Source organism: Abramis brama (genome assembly GCF_963993115.1).
Source record: "Abramis brama genome assembly, chromosome: 20".
Lineage (NCBI taxonomy): Eukaryota > Metazoa > Chordata > Actinopteri > Cypriniformes > Leuciscidae > Abramis > Abramis brama.
This window is the reverse complement of record NC_139982.1, coordinates 13,314,294-13,336,985: the sequence shown is the minus strand read 5'-3', so window position 1 is coordinate 13,336,985 and position 22,692 is coordinate 13,314,294. Positions and strand designations below refer to the sequence as shown.

The following is a 22,692-nucleotide window of genomic DNA, read 5'->3' as shown; positions in this document are numbered from 1 at the left end:
TTCGGTCCGAACTCAAGACATGCAGGGCTAACAGATAGCGCGTGCAAATCCCCCACGCGTTTTACTGAAGACAGAGCTATCAGAAAAACGGTTTTGAGCGACAGGTACTTTAAATCCACAGATTCAAGCGGTTCAAAGGGAAAAGCCTTCAGGGCCTCCAGGACCAAGGACAGATCCCAAATAGGAACCGAGGGGGGCCGCGGGGGATTCATCCGTCTGGCTCCTCTGAGGAAGCGGATAATAAGCTCGTTCCTTCCTAATGTCTGGCCGCGCGTCGTCTCAGCGAACGCTGCAATAGCCGCCACATACACTTTGAGCGTGGAAGGGGACCTGCCCTTGTCCAACAGCTCTTGTAGGAAGGAGAGCACCCGTGGGACCCCACATGCACGTGGATCTAAGCTCTTAGTAGCGCACCATTTAGAAAACACCGACCACTTAGACACGTAGAGCCGTCTCGTGGAGGGGGCTCTAGACTGCGTGATCGTGTTCACGACCCCTTCTGGCAGGTCAACGGGTATCCGTTGATTACCCATGCATGCAGAGACCATCGTTCTGGATGGGGATGCCAGATCGATCCACCGGCTTGAGAGAGGAGATCCTTTCTCACGGGGATCGGCCATGGGGATGAGTGCGACAGCCTCACCAGCTCTGGGTACCAGGTTTGGTTCTCCCAACGCGGGGCTATAAGAAGCACTGGGTGGTGCGTTTCCCTGATCCTCGCAATGACCTGTGGTAACAGGGAGATCGGGGGAAAAGCGTACAGCGGGAGGCTGGGCCATGTCTGGGACAGCGCTTCCTCGCTTTTCGAGAAAAATTTCGGGCAGTGAGCGTTGTCTCTTGACGCAAAGAGATCGACCTCCGCTCTGCCGAATAGGCGCCAGAGAAACTGGACTGATCGGGGGAAAAGCGTACAGCGGGAGGCTGGGCCATGTCTGGGACAGCGCATCCTCGCTTTTCGAGAAAAATTTCGGGCAGTGAGCGTTGTCTCTTGACGCAAAGAGATCGACCTCCGCTCTGCCGAATAGGCGCCAGAGAAACTGGACTGTCTGGGGGTGCAGGGACCATTCTCCCGGGGGAATGATGTCTCTGGACAGTCTGTCTGGACCGACATTCAGGTGGCCCGGCACGTGCGCGGCTCTCAGCGAGCGCAACGAGCGGTGAGCCCACACGAGAAGGCGTTCTGTCAGCTTGCACAGGTTTCTGGATCTGACGCCGCCCTGTCGGTTCACATAGAATACCACTGACATGTTGTCCGAGCGGACTAGCACATGGTGATCCTGTATAAATGGGAGGAAGCGCTTGAGCGCGTTCTCGACCGCTATCATCTCCAAACAGTTTATGTGGAGGCATTTCTCCTGGTCTGACCACAGGCCAAAGACCGGTTTGCCCTCGAAAAGAGCGCCCCAACCTGAGGTGGAAGCATCCGTCGAGATAACTTTGCGGTGCGAGATGGCTCCCATTGTCACTCCCCGCTGGTACCAGTCGGCCGCTAACCAGGGCTTCAGTGCTGAAACGCAGCTCTGAGTCACTCTGATTCGAATGCCGCCGGAAGCCCAGGCTCTGTGAGGCACTCGGGCATTCAGCCAGCGTTGTAGCGGGCGCATACGTAACAGACCCAGCTGAAGCATTGCTGCAGCTGAAGCCATACAACCCAGCATCCTCTGAAATGTCTTGAGAGGTGCGGTGCTGCCCGGCTGGAAAGACGCAGCCAGGCGTCGAATGCAGCGCGCGCGCTGTGTCGACAGGCGGGCCGTCATTGCCACAGTGTCCAGATCCAAACCCAGAAAAGAGGTTGATTGACTGGGCACTAATGAGCTCTTGGTCCAGTTGACCGTGAGCCCCAGGCTGTCCAGGTGGCTTAGAAGCACTGTTCTGTGGGCGATGAGTTCGGCCTCTGACTGTGCTAGAATTAGCCAATCGTCCAAGTAGTTCAGAATTCGCATTCCCCGACCCCTCAGGGGAGCGAGAGCCGTGTCCATGCACTTCGTAAATGTACGGGGTGCCAACGACAGGCCGAAAGGCAGGACGGTGTACTGATATACCTGACCGTCGAAGGCGAATCTCAAGAATGGCCTGTGACGGGGTATTATCTGGATCTGAAAGTACGTGTCTTTTAGATCGAGAGATATAAACCAGTCCCTCGGGCGAATTTGCGCGAGAATTTGCCTGGTTGTGAGCATTTTGAACGGTCTTCTCATAAGAGTTTTGTTCAAACGTCTCAGATCCAAAATTGGTCTGAGAGCTCCGTCCTTCTTGGGAACGAGGAAATAACGGCTGTAAAAGCCCGACTCGCTCATAGAAGGGGAAAACCGGTTCTATAGCCCTTTGCACAGAAGTGTAGCTATTTCTGCTCGAAGTAGATGTGCTACTTCCCCATTCACTCAGGTCTCGGTACGCGCTTGAAAGCGCGGAGGGCGGCGAGCGAACTGCAGAGTATAACCCTGTTTTACTGTGCTTAGCACCCATTCTGATGCGCCTGGAATAGCTTCCCACGCTTTCGCGTGTGCAGCCAGGGGCAGAATGGCCTCCGAGCTCTGATTGCCGCGCGTCGCGGGCTCGAGAGCTCGAAACGGTGGCGCGGGCGCAGCGCGCGCGCTCTTGGTGCTTAGATACGGCGGCTCGCATGCAGCGATAGCTGGCCGTTTTACACACAGTATCCCAGTGGCTTTGGACGGGGAACATACAGTGTGAGGCGCGACGCGCGAGGGCGGCGTCGGGGCGAAATGTTTGTTAGTATGTGTGAGCGCTCGAGGGCGGGCACAGGACTTACATTTAAAACATGACCGGTCGTGAGAGGCCGTGTGACAGAGCGGGCAGTGAGTAGGTGTGGGCACGGGGAGGTGGACACGTGACCTACTTTTAACACTCGAGCGGCTTCTGCCTGCTTTATGAGAGTGGGCTCTGTGAGAGACACGGGATTTATAGTGCTTGTGTGCAGGGGTGAACACGGAAACGTGGGCACATTCACTGCATTTGAAACACATACGGCGTGAGCCGTGCAACCAGACATTATGCTCATTTGAGATTTCTCTGGGTCGCCGTGAGAACGGTGGTTGCGCGCAGGCGAGCGGGTAGATATACCGGCTCGTTGGCTGCGAGGTAAACATCTGCAGTAGCCATGGCAACGGGGACTGACAGAGCGTGAAGCTTTGACGGTGGTCCAACCGCAGCGGGACTTAACCGTCTTTTCTTCCCTCGTGTATAGAGACTCAATAATAATCGAGCACCATGAGTAGGAGGGGTGCGAGAGGCGGGTTCGCTTTCTGTATGTAAGAAAAGCTGGCCGCGAGCTCGGAGAAGCGAACAGCATAAATTTTATCTGTTGCGAGAGCCGGGATCGAACACGGATCTCTGGCGCGAAAGCCTATAATTCTGCCACTGAACCACAGGGGAGAACACAATAGCTTTCGGTTAGCGCGAGCATATAAGTGAGCGACCTCAAGTTTGTTTGCAGGCGTGCGTGTAATAAAAACAGGCTCGTTTACTGCAATAGTAATATTTCCAGCCGCCTGAACTTAAGAGCGGACTGAGAAATGTGTGAGAATTGGCGGTTTGTCCGGCCACAGCGGGACGAAAACACTCTCTCTCCTCTTTTCGCCGGTGAGTGAGGCGCGCGCGCTGAACGTTGCTCGTGACCGTCCGCTCTGTCATCCCTTGTGAACGGCGCAATCTACGCGGCCCAACAAGGGGGAGAGCGGGTTCGCTTTCTGTAAATAAGAAAAGCTTGCCGCGAGCTTGGAAAAGCGAACAGCATACATTTTTATCTGCCGCGAGAGCCGGGATCGAACCCGGATCCCTGGTGCAAAAGCCTAAGATTCTGCCACTGAGCCACAGGGGAGAATACATTAGCTTTCGGTTAGAGCGAGCATATAAGAGCGTCATGTCTTGCGACGGCGTTTGCTTGCAGGCGTGCGTGTATTTATAACAGGCTCGTATACTGCAATATGAACAATTCCAGTCGCCTGAACTCAAGAGGGGACTGAGAAATGTGTGAGAAATGGAGGTAGGTCCGGCCAGGGCGGGACGAAAACACTCTGTTCTCCTTTCGCCGGTGAGTGACGCGCGAGGACGGAGTAGCTTTCTTGTAACGTAAAGAGAGCTCCAGGACCGTCCGCTTCTGCCATCCCTTGTGAGCGGCGCAGTAGCACGGCTCGAACAAAGGGAGAAGAAGCTCGCTCCGAGACCGTCCACTTCTGCCATCCCTTGTGAGCGGCGCAGTAGCGCGGCTCGAACAGAGGGAGTGTATCTATCTCATTCGCCTCATCCCCTGACGCGGCGGCGGCGCGGGCGAGAGCCGGCGGTTGAACGGCCGGGAGGGGGGGCGGAGAGGGCGAGAGAGAAGCTCGAGGGAGAAGTTCCGGCGAGCTCCTCAGTCACATCAGTGTCCGGAGGTCTCTGCGAGCGGCGCTTCTTCTTGCGCGGCCCGGCAGGGACAGGCGGAACGACAGCTTGGTCGAAAACTTCAAGTCGAGCCCGCAGGGTCGACATTGAAAGTTCTTCGCCCTCGGGGCAGCCGCCCGTAGAGAGTGCGGTGGCGGCGTGCTCGCGGCCCAGGCAGAGAGCGCAGATGAGGTGGCGGTCTCCGTTGCTGAGCGGGGCGCGGCACAAGCCGCAGGAAAAAACGAGGCATTTTTAGAAAAACGCCTCGTGCTCTTTTAGAATGAGAGAAAGTATGTGTCGCAGTAGGCGAACACACACAGCAGTAAAAGGATATGTCGCCGGATAGCGTAGCAGGCACGGATGGCTGAAGGCGGCGAAGGCGGCCGGCTTCTTCAGGCGCTGTCCTAAGCTTGCTGGTCGCTGGTTTCAACGGCGGCGGCTCTCAAGATCCAGCGATGCGAAGAGCTTCGCTGAAGACAAGAAAATCAGATATTCAGCCTGTGAGCCTTCGTTATATACACTCTGGCCACACCCATCTTGACGGTTAGAAGGGTGTGGAGGGCGCGAAGCGCCCTCATTGGAGGCCACGTTTCACGAGGCTCACTGATAGGCTTAAGCAGTTGCCGCCGAGCAGCCAATGAGCACGCTTATACAGCCTGCCTTGGTCTGCCGGCTGCCGCACTGCGTTGACAATGAATACAAAATTAAGGATAATTTTTGGCTTCAGATCTCGAAGAAAGAAGACTTTCCCGTAGCGTAAGCAACTTACGCAATACGAGAGAACCTCTCGTAAGAGAATGTGTTTTCAGGCACCCAAAATGCCGTTGTCGAGTAAAATGAACTGCCAAACGCATAAGAAAGTTTTACGTTTTTAGATGAAAACAGTGTCGTGTAAATAGCCCCTCAGTTTATTCTCTCACAGGGCACACAAATTAAGACAAAGGGCAACAATTAAGGTTGATAATCAAACCTCATTTCAACCCGAGGACTAACTACTGATTTCATAACTGATTGGAAAAAGATGTTTGATAAGGGCTTTCCCTGTGGAGCCATAATAGCAGATGACATGATGTACACACCACGCTGACTTACCATGTGGAGCCTGATAGTCTTTCTCAACGTCTAATTGGGGTTAATTACGCTTTAAAGTAACCTCACTGGATGCTGTAGTTATGAGATTGATGAGCCGCAGTGAGCTTTGCATGTTTGAAACAGCAAGAGTAGAGAAGGAAAAGTTTACCTTACTTGAGGGAGAGACGAGGAAAGTTGAAGCACAGAAGAAAAAGCACAGATGAAAAGAAGGCCGTCGGGATATAGTGCCACATGGAACGACAACATTTAATGATAAATGTTGTACGTGTAGCGCCTATGGTCCAGCGTAGTTTGGAGATCGAAATGAGACTTGCCGAAAGCTGTGATCTGATTACTTGCTCACTTCAACGAAGTCCATACAACTGTTGTGTTGACGTCAGCCGAGAAGTCTCAAAACTCTGTGCAATAAGCGCAGTGTGGCAGTTCGCCCTGAAGACACGAGCGAGCTTCATGATGGATTGAGAGTAAACAGTGGGGAAATAAATGAATTCTTTTCTCTCGAGTTAGCAGAGCAACTCTAACAAAAAAACAAGTATAAGCCTACTTCAAGTTAATTTTAAGTATACTTAAGTAAAGTTCAAATATATTTAGAGTATAGCCTACTTTATGTAGAAAGTATATTAATATCCATGTACTAGTAGTAAACTTGTAAATGTACAGTTTCAATTTGGGATTAAATTGGCCCACCTTTTAGTGTGTGAAAGTATACTTTTAAGTATACTTTAAGTGTAACAGACAACTAAGTTTTTAATTTGTTCTGCAGCTGTACTACAAGTGAACTTATAGGTTTACTGATAGTTTACTTGTCAAATACTTGTAGCACATTTTTTAGTTCATGAAAGTACACTTTGAAGTAGTAAACTATAGTTTAGCTAGTAGTTTTATACTTCCAAGTTTACTTGTAAATTTTCTTTAAGTGGACATAACATCATACTTATAGTTTACTATTTATATATTTGTTTTGCACTTTAAGTATACTACTATGTTTCTACTTAGGTTATAGAATAGGTTCTACAATCTTTTTATAGCTACTTGAAGTATTCCTTTAACTGTACTTTAACTCTTTTCATTGAAAAAAATAACATTTAAGGCCTATTTATGTATAATTTTTTATCAAAACTTGAATGTAGATAAATTTCATTAAAAAAGCAACATTTTAAACAAAAAGCTGATGAAATCCACATATTTCTGTCAAAGGCGTCACCCCGATCGGATTGGAGATGATGGAGTAGATCCAGTCCATCAACACCCCCAAAGCTTCACCGTCGTTTCCTCTTCATGGGTTCGACATTTCATTCTGTAACATTAGACATTTTTGAACTCGGTGCTGTTTGATATTTGATGATTGCGTTATTTTACATTTGCGTAAGCAATCCTCTATCACTTGTTTCTGCTTCTTCTTCACCTGTGTTTTGATCCGGAGAGAAGATGTGTAATAGCGCCCCCTACCGTATAACATTGAAAACATGGATAGCCGGAAAATTCCTAGTCTGGCTATCACCAGACCAAGCTCAATCTTTTAAGATTGAACATTAGTCTGGGGAGTCTGCTCTGTATTTTCTACTGCACAAAAGGCGTGATCAACGGGCATAGTTCAAATGACTCTGTACGCAATTTGGTAGTCCTTCAACCAATCAGACCAACGATCCGGGCTACGTACTTTGCAGAGCGACGCGGAAACTCCAGGCAGGAAACGTGTCAACAAACATGTTGGTTTGTAGCATTGAGCAGCGGTTTGCAGAAGCAGCGATGGCATCGAGCGATTTTTGCAGGTTGTGCAAAAAAAAAAAACATGAAAGTGAGTGGTATTTGCACCCACTCAAGCAATTTGTTTGCTAAACTAAAGAAGCCATTGAGCATCGTCGAGAGGTTAAAAGGAATTGGATTGACGGTCGTGCGAGAGACGGGTAAATCAGACAGAGTGTGCCTGCCGTCGCTTCTCTATCGTCACCGTGTTAAACCCGCCAATAGCGCGCCAGGTGGATAAGCCAGTTTGTGATTGGTCCCCGCAGATTTGTAAGGAAAGCAGGATAGAAAAATGTACAGGTTTCCAGCCTGAGCTGCAGGGCGAAATCAAATCATTTAATCAAATCCCAGTCTAGAAAGTTCCGTCAATGGCGGGGAAAGAGTAAAGTAGAATTCAGATACTCAGAATTAGGAACATATCTGTTTTCTATATAAATCAATATTTTCAAACAATGTAAGTTTATAAGACAGTATGTAAACCTATGTGAAAAAAAGTATTTAATAGGCAACTCAAATCAAAAGAGTAAACACAACTATAGGCTACTTAAATACTTAAATATTAAGTATATCTCGATCAAAAGTTCTTTTTTATTTTCTTACCTATTTAGCAACTACTACAAAAAATGAAGATTCTCAGAAACTTCCCCTCAGATTCTACAACAGGGATCAATTATTACAGTCCTAAATGTCTAAGATACAATGGGTTAAACTGAAATTCTAAAGAAAAAAAATCTTTTATCCAGAAAGATCTTGGTTTTGAGTTGATTCCTTTTGGAATGGCAACATACATATAGCATTCCTTAAGGTTTTTTTTTTTTTTTTTTCATAATGCAATGCCATGTAACTTGTCATGACCTGTCTGTCACACTTGGTAAATAACAGCTACAGCTACAGCTAGTACTATTAGCTGAACACAAGGCAATTTTGTAACTAAAATATTATTTAGGCCTAATATTTGACTGAACTTGAAACTCTAAAATTGAAGACTATAAGAATAAACTACATACAAAAATCTGGATGAAATGGGCTTTATTTACCACAAGATGGTGCACTTTCATTACAAAAGATATTACAAACTGCACAGAAGGGCCTACTCTTATAACCACTTAATAATCAGTCTGTTGTATGTTTTTATAGATTAACCTTAACCAGCTAACCTATTGACTTATTTTTGGTAATAGCCTACAAATTTAGTCTAAAACTGGTGGTTAATGTTTTAATATGCCAATCGTGTAGGCTATAAGATAATTAGGCCTTTACAAACATATTTTGTTTTTCCGTCTGCTATTTTTACACTAGGCTACTGCTACAACTGTCCACCGACTATAATACTTTTCCTTTGCCTCCTTCTCCTTGGACCGTTTCTGTTGTTGAAACCTATATGCCAGTTCAGCATGACACAGCACATTCACACACTTCTCTGACAGGGATGCTGGCCATCTTCAAGTACAATGTGTACTTATAATAGAGAAATATTAAAAGTATCCTCTAGCTTATATATGTTCATTGTATAAGGTTTGCGGTAACACTTTAGAATACTGTTCCTTCATTAATGAATAACTACACAGGAACAAATGAGTAATGCACTATTAACATTCTAGTAAGTACTATTAACTAACAAGAAACTCTGATTAACAAATTAGTAAGTAATAGTGCTCAGTTGAATGTAGTAGTTCACTATTAGCTAATCAGTAACTACTATGTTTCATACCTCACTGAAGACTACTTAGAACTACTATATACAGATTAATAATTAATATTATATTGCATAATGTATAATATTATAGTCAATAGTAGTTACTTGAACGTTAATAGTGCGTTACTCATTTGTTCCTGTGTAGTTATTCATTAATGAAGGAACAGTATTCTAAAGTGTTACCAGGTTTGCTTTGTGTGTTTATAACTTGCAATTTCTGATTTAATGCAGTGAATCGTTGGTTGGTCAGAGTTTGGGTTCTTGCCACTCTGGCTTGCTTAATATTCAACAATATTATTGACTGCACTGACACTATTGGATGAGAACTGAACATTTTCTGCAGAACTGCTTTATTGATTAAATAAACTAATTTAATAATCGATGATCTTTACAGAGATTTAAGCCCATTATGAAGCAGATACAACCAAGGACTGAGACGTCGCCCGGCATGGCGCAGCCGGGACCCCACCCTGGAGCCAGGCCCTCCCCCTAAGGGGCCGGTGCATAGTGGATTGGGTGGCAGTCGAAGGCGGGGGCTCCAACGACCCAATCTCTGGACACAGAAACTAGCTTTAGGGATGTGGAACGTCACCTTGCTGGTGGGGAAGGAGCCTGAGCTTGTGCGGGAGGTAGAGAGGTACCGACTAGAAATAGTCGGGATCACCTCCATGCACAGCTTGGGTTCTGGGACCACACTCCTTGAGAGAGGCTGGACTCTCTACCACTCTGGAGTTGCCCATGGTGAGAGGCGGTGGGCTGGTGTGGGTTTGCTTATAGACCCCAGCTCAGCCGCCATGTGTTGGAGTTCACCCCGGTGAACGAGAGGGTCGCTTTTCTGCGCCTTCGGGTCGGGGATAGGTCTCTCACTCTCGTGTGTGCCTACGGGCCGAACGGCAGTGCAGAGTACGCACCCCTCTTGGAGTCTCTCTGGGAGGGGTGCTGGAAAGTGCTCCGACTGGGGCCTCCGTCGTTCTACTGGGGGACTTCAACGCCCATGTGGGCAGCGACAGTGACACCTGGAGGGGCGTGATTGGGAGGAACGGCCCCCCTGATCTGAACCCGAGCAGTGTTCTGTTATTGGACTTCTGTGCTAGTCACAGCTTGTCCATAACGAACACCATGTTCAAGCATAAGGGTGTCCATCAGTGCACGTGGCACCAGGACACCCTAGGCTGGAGGTCGATGACTTTGTGGTCGTTTCATCTGACCTCCGGCCGTATGTCTTGGACACTCGGGGGAAGAGAGGGGCGGAGCTCTCAACTGATCACCACCTGGTGGTGAGTTGGATCCGATGGTGGGGGAGGAAGCTGGACAGACTCAGCAGACCCAAACGAACTGTGATGGTCTGTTGGGAACGTTTGGCCGAGTCCCCTGTCAGAGAGATCTTCAGCTCCCACCTCCGGCGGAGCTTAGACCAGACCCCGAGGGAGTCTGGAGATATTGAGTCAGAGTGGACCATGTTCTCCACCTCCATTGTACACCGGAAGTAAGGGATGCTGTCAAGCTGAAGAAGGAGTCCTATCAGGCCTGGCTGGCTTGTGGGACTCCTGAGGCAGCTGACGGGTACCGACAGGTCAAGCGGACTGCAGCCCGGGTGGTTGTGGAGGCAAAAAATCGGGCCTGGGAGGAGTTCAGTGAGACTATCGGTTGGTCTCATAGAGATTCTGACAAACCGTCCGGCGCCTCAGGAGGGGGAAGCAGTGCCCTACCAACACTGTTTACAGTGGAGGTGGGCAGCTGTTGATCTCAACTGGGGATACCGTCGGACGGTGGAAGGAATAATTTGAGGATCTCCTCAATCCCACCGACACGTCTTCCTTTGAGGAAGCAGAGACCGAGGGCTCGGAGGTGGACTCGTCCATCACCCAAGCTGAAGTCACCGAGGTAGTCAAGAAGCTCCTCGGTGGCAAGGCACCGGGGGTGGATGAGATCCGCCCTGAGTACCTCAAGTCTCTGGATGTTGTGGGGCTGTCTTGGCTGACACGCCTCTGCAACATCGCGTGGCGGTTGGGGACAGTACCTCTGGACTGGCAGACCGGGGTGGTGTTCCCTCTTTTTAAGAAGGGTGTGTTCCAACTACAGGGGGATCACACTTCTCAGCCTCCCCGGGAAAGACTATGCCTGGAGTACTGGAGAGGAATTCGGCCGATAGTAGAACAGGAGGAACAGTGCGGTTTTCTGGGAGTATGGGGTCCGGGGCCTCAGTATCCCTCCAGAAGAGCTGGAGGAAGTGTCTAGAGAGAGGGAAGTCTGGACGTCTCTGCTTAGACTGCTGCCCCTGTGACCCGGCCCCAGATAAGTGGAAGAAGATGGTATGGTATGGTATGGTATGGTATGGTATGGTATGGCATGGGATCTTTTCAGAGTTATTGAACAGAACTGAATCAACGCTGAACTGATTTCAACTGAATAATGACTGTTTACTATTTTCCCTTATAGAGCTGCTTTACAGCAGAATTGAATTCTGTTTGCATCATTGAATCATTATTTTCATTTAATCACTGTAAAGCTACTTTGAAACAATCTGTATTGTTTAAAGTAAATAAAGGTGACTTGACTCACCAATTATCCGATAACACTGAACGCAATAAAGAGTCCATTAAAAAAAATACAATTACAATTTACGTACAATACATTTTTTTATTATTTAGCATTCATTAACGTTAGATATTTTACCTATTCAATCTATTTTATTTTATAAGATGTATTAGCTATATGTATTCAAGTGCAATTTTATTTACACCGAAAAAAAGAAGATTTAGGGCTTTAGTAGCCTGCAATATACAGTATGATACAATGTGGGGGAAAAAACTTGAAGCTATAAGCTACAATCAAAAACATATTAAGGTAAACTGGTCAAGATTTTTTTATTTTGCCATTCATATTTAATTAAATATTTATTATCATGTTTACAAAGAAAAAAACAAAACAAAACAAGTGCACTTGTGGTTATTTTCCATTCTTCAATATGTTTTGTAAGCAGATTTTTGTGACATAAGCAGACATGTTGGTTAAGCAACGCGTACTAGAGTACTGAAACCGTGGCGCGTGCACTGCTAAGCCACATCCGCCTCATGACGTTTCCTCAGATGGACGTGACTTCAACCACGGGACGCAAAGCCACGCCCATCTTATTCATATGCAAATGAGGCAACTGTAGGAGGGCGTTCCGCGCTTTATAAGCTGCGCGCGCAGCCTCTTCCTCACTCACAGCAGCACCGGTGCGGAGTAACAGCCCAGTCTACACTGAATATCACTGTCAAATAACAGCATCTACAGGTAAGACACACATGAACACTACTTACTAATATAAAGCACATTAAATAAAAGAAAGTTATAGTCTTAAAAGCACGTATCCGGTGTTGGTTGGTTATTTTTTCCTATAATTATATAGTTAAATCTATATATGGCATTCTTCTTCTATCATTAGGATGTAAAATGAGTCACATCCTACTGGTCCATATATAAATATGATTGAAATCTGCTGATCATTCATGTCCTGATGGAAGCACCGTTTGCTCTTGCTGTCTAGCTGTGATGATGTTACATAATCGTCGTTGCACATCAAGAATATAACAGTTTACAAATAAACCTGCATTTTTCACTTATTGTGAACTCAAATACGACTTGTTGCTGCTTGTTTCAAAATAATAAGCTTATGATCAGGTATTGATGTTTAATCAAATTCTCTTTCATGCAGTGATCATTTACGATCATTTTAATGTATCCTGGAGAAAATGACTCAGTTTTGTTAATGTTGGTCTGTCATTCTGCTCGTGCGTCACTGGAGTCTACGTGCTTCAGGACAGATCAGATGCACTTCATGTTCATGCACTTTTTGCTTCCTTATATGCAAAGGATTCTGGTACTTGTGTTTTTTAGGGTACATTTAGTCCGGATGCTTTACATAAAAGTCCTGATTCGCGCAATGTGTGCACGAGATGAGTCAGTATTTCATTCAGCTCGCGTAGATTTACCATATTTATGTTCTCGATATGATTCGCCCTTGTTGCGTCAGCTTAACACCGGCCTCTAAAGGGAAAATTAATTTGAATTACTGTATTAAAGTAATGAGACTACAGAAAATCGTCATTGGGAATAATGAGCTGTAAAACATCCGTACACATTACGGTAATGACGTTTCTATTTGTATTACGGTAATGAAATGAATAAAAAATATATATATCTTCATTGTTCGAAAATAGGTTAAATTTTCGTTTAAGAAAAAAAAAAAAAAAAACCCAGACGTTTTCATATGCCTATATGTGTATATATATATTGACATTTATTTTTATATATATGTATATGTATATGTATGTATGTGTGTGTGTATATATATATATATATATATATATATATATATATATATATATATATATATATATATATAAACCCAAACGTTAATACCAACTGTATTTATTATAAATAAATAGATGCTAATTTGCTCCATTCATCAGTGCATGTTCTACAAGACCTCTCAGTGACAGGCATAATTTATTCAGATGTTTTGGTTTTGTAGTGATGGTTAGTGAGGATAAATGACTATAACAGACATTAGAAATCATCTTTGAAGTGCGTGTGTTTGGACTGCATATGTTGAATGACCGGTTTAAATCATGAGAAAGGGGCTCTTCACGTGATTAGTTCCTCCTCTTTGCATTAATTCCTCTACGTGCGTCTGTGCACACAACACTGCAGAGGCTGGGGGTGGGGGGGCGGGGGTACTCCAACCTGTCCTGGGGATCCCCGGCACATTTTGAATGTGTCAATGAGGGAGAGCCCAGGACAGGTTTGAGAAGCACTGCCTTGGACTACTCTGTGTCATCATGTAAATGATCAGTCAGTGCAGTTGCTTTAAAATGGCTTCTTATTCGAAGCCATTCAGATTCACATTATCTAGTTTCTCAAAGAGCATTGAATGATGGATTTAAAAGCCAGAGTGACCGATGAGATTCTGTCCCCTGTAGCTGAAGATGGCCTCCACAAAGGAGAAACTCATTGCTCACGTGAGCAAGGAACAGCCTGCAGGGCCCACGAACAAGGTGACGGTGGTCGGAGTGGGAATGGTGGGAATGGCCGCCGCCATCAGCATCCTCCTCAAGGTCAGTGAGGTCACGCACTGCATACACACTCATCTCTAGAGATATTATATCACTGACAACATTCATGCTTTGCCTTTTAAAAAGTTTAAAATAAAATTGCAAATAATTTATTTTAAAATAGTAATAAATTATTAATAAAATTTAAATAAAATAAACGGAGTAAATACCTTTTTAAATAATATAAATGACAATTATGATTATTTTAAAATAAATAAAGAACTTACCAATTTATTTTTTAAATAAATTTAGTAAAATTTGAAATTTTTAAATTATCTAAATGACAAATTTATTTCAAAATCAATGAAGAAATGGCTCATTTATTTTAAAAGAAATGTTATAAAATTCGACCTTTTAAATTATCTAAATGACTCATTTATTTTAAAATAAATTAAGAAATGATTCATTTATTTTAAAATAAATGTAGTTAAATTGGCCCTTTTGTAAATTATTTAAATGACTAATTTATGTTAAAATAAACAAAGAACTTACCAATTTATTTTAAAATAAATTTAGTAAAATTTGACCTTTTTAAATAATCTTAATGACAAATTTATAAAAAAATAAATGCAGAAATAAATCATTAATTAAAAAAAAAAAAAAAAAAAAAATATATATATATATATATATATATATTATATTATATTATATATATATATATATATATATAAAATATAATATATATATATGTATATGTATGTATGTATGTGTATATATATATTTTTATATATATATATATATATATATAAAATTCGACCTTTTAAATTATCTAAATTACTAATTTATTTTTAAAATAAATGTAAAATTGGGCGTTTTAGAATAAACTGAAGGACAACTTTATAATTATTTGTAAAGAAAAAGGACAGAAATGTGCCTTGTGTTACTGCACACTCTCGATGACCCATTCTTCTATTGTGAGCAGCCCTCACAACATTTCACAATATGGTTTCCTCATCATTTCCTGTCATGTCTTAACTCTTCCTGTAGTAGTGGGAACAGTATTTTAAACTCATATCACTTGTATTGAAATCTTGAATAAAAGTTTGTTTTATGAGGTAAACAATAATTATGTGCCAATAATTTTAACCAATTTGGACCGTTTGTGCAGGTCCAATATAAATCAAATGCCATGTTTCCTATAACATGTGAACAACAACAAAAAACTGTCTGAAATGAAAAATGTCACATTGATTCCCATATCTTCCTTGAGCCATGTGCTCATGTTTTTTCTCCTGAATTCTCAATGGGGGTAAAGCTGCTGTGGCTCAAGTAAATAACACTGGCTTTAAAGCTTTCCTGACCTTTGAACGTAGAGCGATTTCTGAATGAGAAGGAAGGCCTTGAACCTCCACCAAGAATAAACATGATCCTCATATCTGGAGACTTGGCAAACTTTAAGAGTCTGCACTCCTCAGCTCTCTTCATTTTTCCATCGGTGTAAAATGCAGTCGCTGAACCTACAGGTGCAACAATCTTTAAATATTAGAAAATATAGAGGAACATAAATCAAACCGGTTCAGACTCATGACCTTAAGTAATAAAATGAATCCCTAACTCAACATTGATCAATGTCTAAGTAGCCATGTAAGGTGTGTATTATATCTTGTGTGTGTGTGTGCAGGATCTGACCGACGAACTCGCCCTGGTGGACGTGATGGAAGATAAGCTGAAAGGAGAGGTTATGGACCTGCAGCATGGGAGCCTCTTTCTCAAGACACACAAGATAGTGGCGGATAAAGGTCAGATTTCATAATCTGGTAATAATTGGTGCTGATCTGGTGATAACGTACCAATGAGGTGACCTAGATTAAAAATTATTATACCATTTATTTAGAAATAGAAGTAAAATATTCAAATTAAAAGCATGATTCAGGGGGCTGCATCTTAATCAAAAAGGAAAGATTATTTTTTATCTATTAACAACTTCCCAGTCTGCTTTAACGTAGAAGCAGCGCTGTCCGTCTAAATGCCCAGACACACCGAACAATTAGCAGCGTTGAAAGTAAACTGGTGTCGCATCGCATTGCCTGCGTCTGGGCCAAAAGGTTGTGTTCGAACACACCACAAAGACTATAGTATGGAGGCTTGATTCCGCCACTGAATAGAAAATAAAAAAGGTAATTGCGACTTTTTATCTCACAATTCTGACTTTTTTTTTCTCGCAATTGCCAGTTTACATCTTGCAATTCTCAGAAAATAAAGAATTGTCCCAAATCACACATGTGACTTTTTTCATGAAAGTGTGAACAGAATCTGATCTTTTCAATTGTGATTTGTGCCACTTCACATATGTGGTCCTGAATCCAATCCGGGTCAGATGTGTTGCAGTGCGACCTCAGTCTGAACAGTCGTATCGGAATTCATGCAACTTTTACGTCACTCTAGATCAACATTCATCACAATTCTGCGCTCATGGGAGTCACTTCAAAGATTTTACATTGCCGAAGTTATCAAGACATTGGCGAAAGGTAGTCAGTGAAGGACAGTGATGTGTCAGAACTCATAAGTATCATAGTTACGGCTCTATATACAAAAAAACTCGTATCAATAAAGCTCTTTTTTCGCATCCTCGTCTGTGTTTTTTTTTATATTGCCTGCGTATAATTCGCTGGCTTCCACGGCAGAGCACACTATACATAAACTTGTAATCCCTTACTTTAATGTTCTCAGTGTTTACTTCTGTATGACAGCGTGCTGCATGATGTCTTTTTATCGTTCTTTTGCGCATGCGGGTCAGTTCAGGACATGATTTGTTCACACTGGAATCTGATTTAAACCACATTTAAAACAACAATGTAAACAGCTATACAAACAAATCAGGTCTGACAAATAAATCAGAATTGAGCACTAAGGATTTGCAGTATAACTTTTCCATAAACTCGCAATTGCGAGAAATAAAGTCAGAATTCTGATAAACTCGCCTTTTTTTTTGTTGCAATTCTGACTTTTTTCTCGCAATTGCCTGTTTATATCTCGCAATTGTAAGAAAAAAAAGTCAAAATTGCGAGATTTGTAACACCATAACCAATGGTCAAATAACTCGTACAGTCTGTGCCTTTCAGAGAAAATTAACTCTCCACACCAGCAGGTGGCAGTAGTCAGAAATTGTCATTCAACAAGAGAAATTAACCGAAGATGAAAAATAAAGAGTGCCCTCTTGACTTCGTAGTTCACTTGCTTTTGTCACTTCCATTTTTTTTTTCATACAATAGTTAGCAAAATTTTCTATTTTTCACATTTTCAATTGACAAGCTAAATTGTCAATTGATGGTGTGTTTCCCAAAAGTATAGTTGGCTAACTATGCTCAGTTGAGCTGTTGGTAATGATGGAACTTGCGACCATAGTTGCTTTTGGGAAACGCACCCGGAGTGATCCCTCTCACAGACTCCTCCGCTGAGTCAACATGCTCAATCATCCGAAAAGCCTCCACCGGCAGTCCTACTGGTGCCAACAGTGTGAAACACACTGCTAAAACAAGACTGACGGATTCCCAACAACTTTTGCTCACTTTGCATTGGCCGATTGTCGGCTTAGTGTGTCTCAGCCTTAACAGAAAGAAGTTTATTAACATGAGAAATCGATTTTGAAGCCAATCTATTATGAATGCCTATTCACACTGAGAACATAATGAACAAGTAAAAAAATGCAGACGAATGGGCAAGAACAAAAGCACTCTGGATTCCGGAAAAGAAGAGCAAGCAAAAAGCACTCCTGTCCTGGCATGCAATGCTGCTTGATTCTTATTGTGCAGTGATTTCCAAAAAAAGTTGTAATTTTTATTTACGGATGGACAGCCGAATTGAGTGGCAGAAGAGCTGCTGCATTACTGGATTTAAAACTGCGGAAACTGCGTAACCGCGAGGAAAACAATCGATTATCAGTTTAAACTAAAGGTTGGACTCGATGTAGTCTTACAAGGAACTTACAACTTACCAAAGATCCAGTGATCCATGGATATGGACATGCAGCCAGGAATCATGTCTCCTGACATTTATATGTGCCTGATTTTGACGCCCCCGGGGAAATAAATACAGCAAATTTGCCTGTGAACGCTTTATATAATGTAGGTCTAAATCCTGGTGATCACTTATATCAATGTTATATACTGTATATATATATATATATATATCATCCAGCCTTAAAACTTGTATAGGTTTTTGTCAGTGTTTATTTAAAAAACGTCCAATTATGCAGAATATATAGTGTATGATTTTACACCTAAATTCAGCATATTGACACAAAATGATAACTGCAAATCCATCTTTCGTTGCCTGGATCCAGTTGTTTCTGTGAATTACAGCGATCCATTTGCTTCTCTGTTCTGTTGCTTTCGGCAGTCTGTAAAAATATACCTCCGATTTCTTGTCAAATCTAGTTGTACAGTCAATCGCAAAGCTCTTTCCCGTTTTAGATGAGTTTTGTGTGTTTTTCGCGGCATTCACGCTGAAAACCAATGCTGACGCTCAGTCTTTCTGCCATTCAGTCACTCCGGCCGACGGTGAAGCCTCACGCATAACCTCTATTTGATAGTGGCAAGAGACCATTGGTGCCAGTTCTTTCCAACATCTACTTAAGCTTGGCCTGACTCTGAACAGGCCGCTTCTCTCAGAGCGGGAGATCCTTCCAAAATTGATCATTTCATGTCATTTCCAGACTACAGTGTGACAGCAAACTCCAAACTGGTGGTTGTGACTGCTGGAGCCCGTCAGCAGGAGGGCGAGAGCCGCCTCAACCTCGTCCAGAGGAACGTCAACATCTTCAAGTTCATCATCCCCAACATCATGAAGTACAGCCCCAACTGCATCCTTCTGGTGGTCTCAAACCCAGGTATGACACAACGACTGTCCAGCACCGGCTTTGAATGTCCTTTTGCAGTGAATGGTTGATGGCGTGTAGCTTCAGAAACGTAAACAAATGTTCTCGTGTCTTCAGTCGACATCTTGACTTACGTGGCCTGGAAGTTGAGCGGTTTGCCCAGGAACCGCGTGATCGGCAGCGGCACAAACCTGGACTCTGCTCGTTTCCGTTACCTGATGGGAGAGAAGTTGGGCATCCACCCATCCAGCTGCCATGGTTGGGTTGTGGGAGAACATGGAGACTCCAGCGGTGAGGACCGCAGGGATGATTAGGAGCACAGATGTGTTTCAAGAGCACAGTGAATACAACTAAACATCCCTCTTCTCTTTCAGTTCCCGTGTGGAGCGGCGTCAACGTGGCTGGTGTGTCCCTTCAGAGTCTGAACCCTGACATGGGCACCGATAAAGACAAGGAGGACTGGAAGGGCGTCCACAAGATGGTGGTTGACAGGTTATTTGCAACCAATTAAACATCCATATAGTGGTTTAGTTCTTTACACTAATATTCGTCTCAGAACGACATAGAGAAAGGTTTTAGGGAGAGAGGCCAAGTGTTAAAGGACAAATCCAGTGAAAAATGAACCTAGGGTTCATTAACACATGGTTACCGAGTCGATCGTTCCCTGCGATGCGTTTTCATGAAAATCGAACGTATTATGCTACCGTGTTAGTGTGAGGCTATTTTGAGCCTTGTTAGTGGTATTAACTAGCGATTTACTTTTACTTACTCTATGCCCCATATACTAGTGTTATGAGCTAATCTGTTTTTAAAGATAAAACTCTATACATTAGATTTTCATGAAAACGCGTCGCAGGGAACGATCGACTCGGTAACCATGTGTTAATTACCCCTAGGTTCATTTTTCACTGGATTTGTCCTTTTAAGAGTCGTCTCCATTCATTTGTATATGATCTGTAATAAATGTATACTATGTGTCGCCATTAGAAAGCCTATCAATCAAGCCCTTGCGTAAATGTATTTAGTCTGGACTCGTGGTTGTTTATGTGTGTTTAACAAATAAATCTGGTTTATTTGGCAGTGCATATGAGGTTATTAAACTGAAGGGTTACACTTCCTGGGCGATTGGTATGTCTGTAGCTGACCTGTGTGAAAGCATCTTGAAGAACTTGCACAAGTGTCATCCAGTTTCTACTTTGGTCAAGGTGAGATTCTCATGTTTAGTTCTGGTTGACCTGCTGTCTTCATTAACCAAATATTGTGAACCATATTTTTTTCTAGTAGAGACAGAACATAAGTACGTACATGTATAATAATAAACTCTGCCCCAAAACCGCCGTCTTATGACAAAATAGACAACTACCTTCTAATGCAGCATCAAGTGAGTGATTATGGACAGCAACTCCTATTTGATGCAAACTTGAAGCACACAGAAGAACTAACATTTACAGTTGTTTCCAGTGGATCTTACGTTAGCATGTTGCTAAGCTAACAATCTTATGTACTGATCTGGGGTGCGTTTCCCGAAAGCATCGTTAGCCAACTATGGTCGCAAGTTCCCTCGTTACCAATAGAGTTCAATGGACATTGCGATGAACTTGCGACCATAGTTGGCCAACGATGCTTTCGGGAAACGCACCCCTGAACAACTCTTCATGGACACATGGAAGCTTGTTTCCCCCATGGAATAAAAGAATTTAAAAGATAATTGCGACTTTATCTCACAATTTTGACTTTTCTCAGAATTGCAAGATATAAACTCGCAATTCCAAGAAAAAAAAAAAAAAAAGAGTAAGAATTGCAAGTTTATATCTTGCAATTCTGACTTTATAACTCGCAATACTGACTTTTTTTTTCTCACAAATCGGACTTTTCTCAGAATTGTAAGATATAAACTTGCAATCCTTAAAATAGGGCCCTCGGAGTTCATATTTATCATAATAGACATTTCCCTCGACTGTCCATCATTCTGGACTAAATGCCTCTCAAGAGTTTGTCACAGTGCATTGTGTGATTTAATTATCCTCGAAAGGTTTTCTTTGAAACAGCCTGTTTAAAAATGTTGGCTAGATGCTAAGATTTGGAACAAAGCTATGAAATGCCTACAGGGCACCATTGTTTGACATTTGTTGTGTATTTACAGGGAATGCATGGTGTGAACGACGAGGTCTTCCTCAGCATACCTTGCATCCTGGGTAACAGTGGCCTGACAGATGTTGTCCACATGACCCTCAAACCAGACGAGGAGAAGCAGCTGGTGAAGAGCGCTGAGACCCTGTGGGGCGTTCAGAAGGAGCTGACCCTGTGAACCGCCGCCTTGTCCAAAATGTAGCCAGTGTCACAAAGTACAAACCTATCAATCTCCTGACTTCAAAAACCTCACTGCCTGTAACCATTAGAAATCTACACGCCAGTCTCAGACCTTTAGATTGTAACACTCCTTATTTCAGAGGTTTTAGAAATCGTTTATTCCTGTTGTCTTTACAGAGATCATCACCCTTTGTGACAGTTTGTGTCTATGTGCATAGTATTGTTATTCAAGAAAGAAGCACTTGCGAGCAGGATGATGTGCAATTTGAGTATTTTATTCCGATCTGAGGTCAGCTAGCATTCCGTACTTGCATCACGCTAATGATAATTTCACCAAGACCAACACGTAAAATCAAAACGGTTTCAGTTTTACAAAATATCACTGTGTGTTTACAAAAAACAGCTCATTATACAAACCTGCGTTTTTCGTCAGGCTTGACATCAAATTGTAAAAAGACATGCGCACAATAGTCCTCATTTATGAAAATCAATCTGTGAATCGTTTGTAAAACCTGAAATTAATGCAAGTTTACTTAGAATGATTTTACGAGCAGAATTTCTACATTAAATGAGACAATTAACCGAAGAATGGTTTAAAGCAGGGGTGCCCAACCCTGCTCCTGCCGATCGACTGTCCTGCACAGTTCATCTCCAACCCTAATCAAACACACCTGCCTTTAATTTTCATGTGATTCTGAAGACCTTAATTGGTTGCTTCAGGTGTGTTTGATTAGGGTTGGAGATAAACTCTGCAGGCAGTCGATCGGCAGGAGCAGGGTTGGGCACCCCTGGTTTAAAGAATGACATTGAATTGTCGAGTTGTATGTGACAGTTGACAATTATTTAACAAATGATTTAGAAATTGGTGGTTGAACTGAATGCAATTGTTCAGTTTGTATTAAAATTGCTTTAATTTATTTTCATTTAATGAATTAATTTAAAGTAATTAGTTCTATGCATGTTCATGATTGAGGTCTATTGGCTAACAGGACAGAATGCGAATAACAGTGTTTACATGTAAAGACAAATTGGTTTTATGAGCTTGTAATGTACACACAGACTGCGCGTGTAAACACTCAATCCAAGTCAGTGGCTTTGATCTTAAAGTCAACCACAAGAATTCATTGTAATTTATGCTATAACAAAACCATATTGAGGTGTTAATGTTTTAGATAATCCAACTACTTGGTGTAATTGGTGCAAGTATACACTTTATGTATCAGCTGGAAACAAAATGCTGTTGTCAATGTATTTTTATTTCTGTTAGTATTGGTTCATAAGAACAACGACGCACTCCAGCCGAGTGGTAAATGCACAGCGATGGTTATAGCTGTTACTTGAAGCGTGCGACTGTACAATTGAGACGCAGCCCGTAGCCGAATAAACGATGTGACTAACTGCAAAAGCTGTTTTTCTGTGTTTGTTCTCTAGACCAATAGCTGTACCGAAACAAACTGGGTTTGTGAACCATGTTGTTTAAATAATCTGTCAAAAGTGTGTTAGAGCATTTCCAAAGGTGTATTAAATGGCATCAATATAAGGCTGGTCTTGAG

At 43.0% G+C, this 22,692-nt stretch overlaps 1 protein-coding gene across 1 annotated transcript; it reads left to right on the top strand.

The window, feature by feature from the left end:
* The first annotated feature begins 12,076 nt into the window (after positions 1-12,076).
* ldha (lactate dehydrogenase A4) lies at positions 12,077-22,544 on the top strand. Its single transcript, XM_084095899.1, has 8 exons — positions 12,077-12,193; positions 13,882-14,016; positions 15,635-15,752; positions 18,668-18,841; positions 18,947-19,120; positions 19,204-19,321; positions 19,911-20,034; positions 20,973-22,544. The coding sequence occupies exons 2-8, from the start codon at positions 13,888-13,890 to the stop codon at positions 21,135-21,137; spliced, it is 1,002 nt and encodes a 333-aa protein (XP_083952025.1). The 5' UTR covers positions 12,077-12,193; positions 13,882-13,887; the 3' UTR covers positions 21,138-22,544.
* Positions 22,545-22,692: the final 148 nt, after the last annotated feature.

Excerpts from the sequence above, each read along its gene's own strand:
- ldha (XM_084095899.1), top strand. The coding sequence starts at position 13,888 with ATGGCCTCCACAAAGGAGAAACTCATTGCTCACGTGAGCAAGGAACAG. Across the intron at positions 14,017-15,634 it reads CCATCAGCATCCTCCTCAAG|GATCTGACCGACGAACTCGC; the intron begins GTCAGTGAGGTC and ends GTGTGTGTGCAG. Across the intron at positions 15,753-18,667 it reads CAAGATAGTGGCGGATAAAG|ACTACAGTGTGACAGCAAAC; the intron begins GTCAGATTTCAT and ends TGTCATTTCCAG.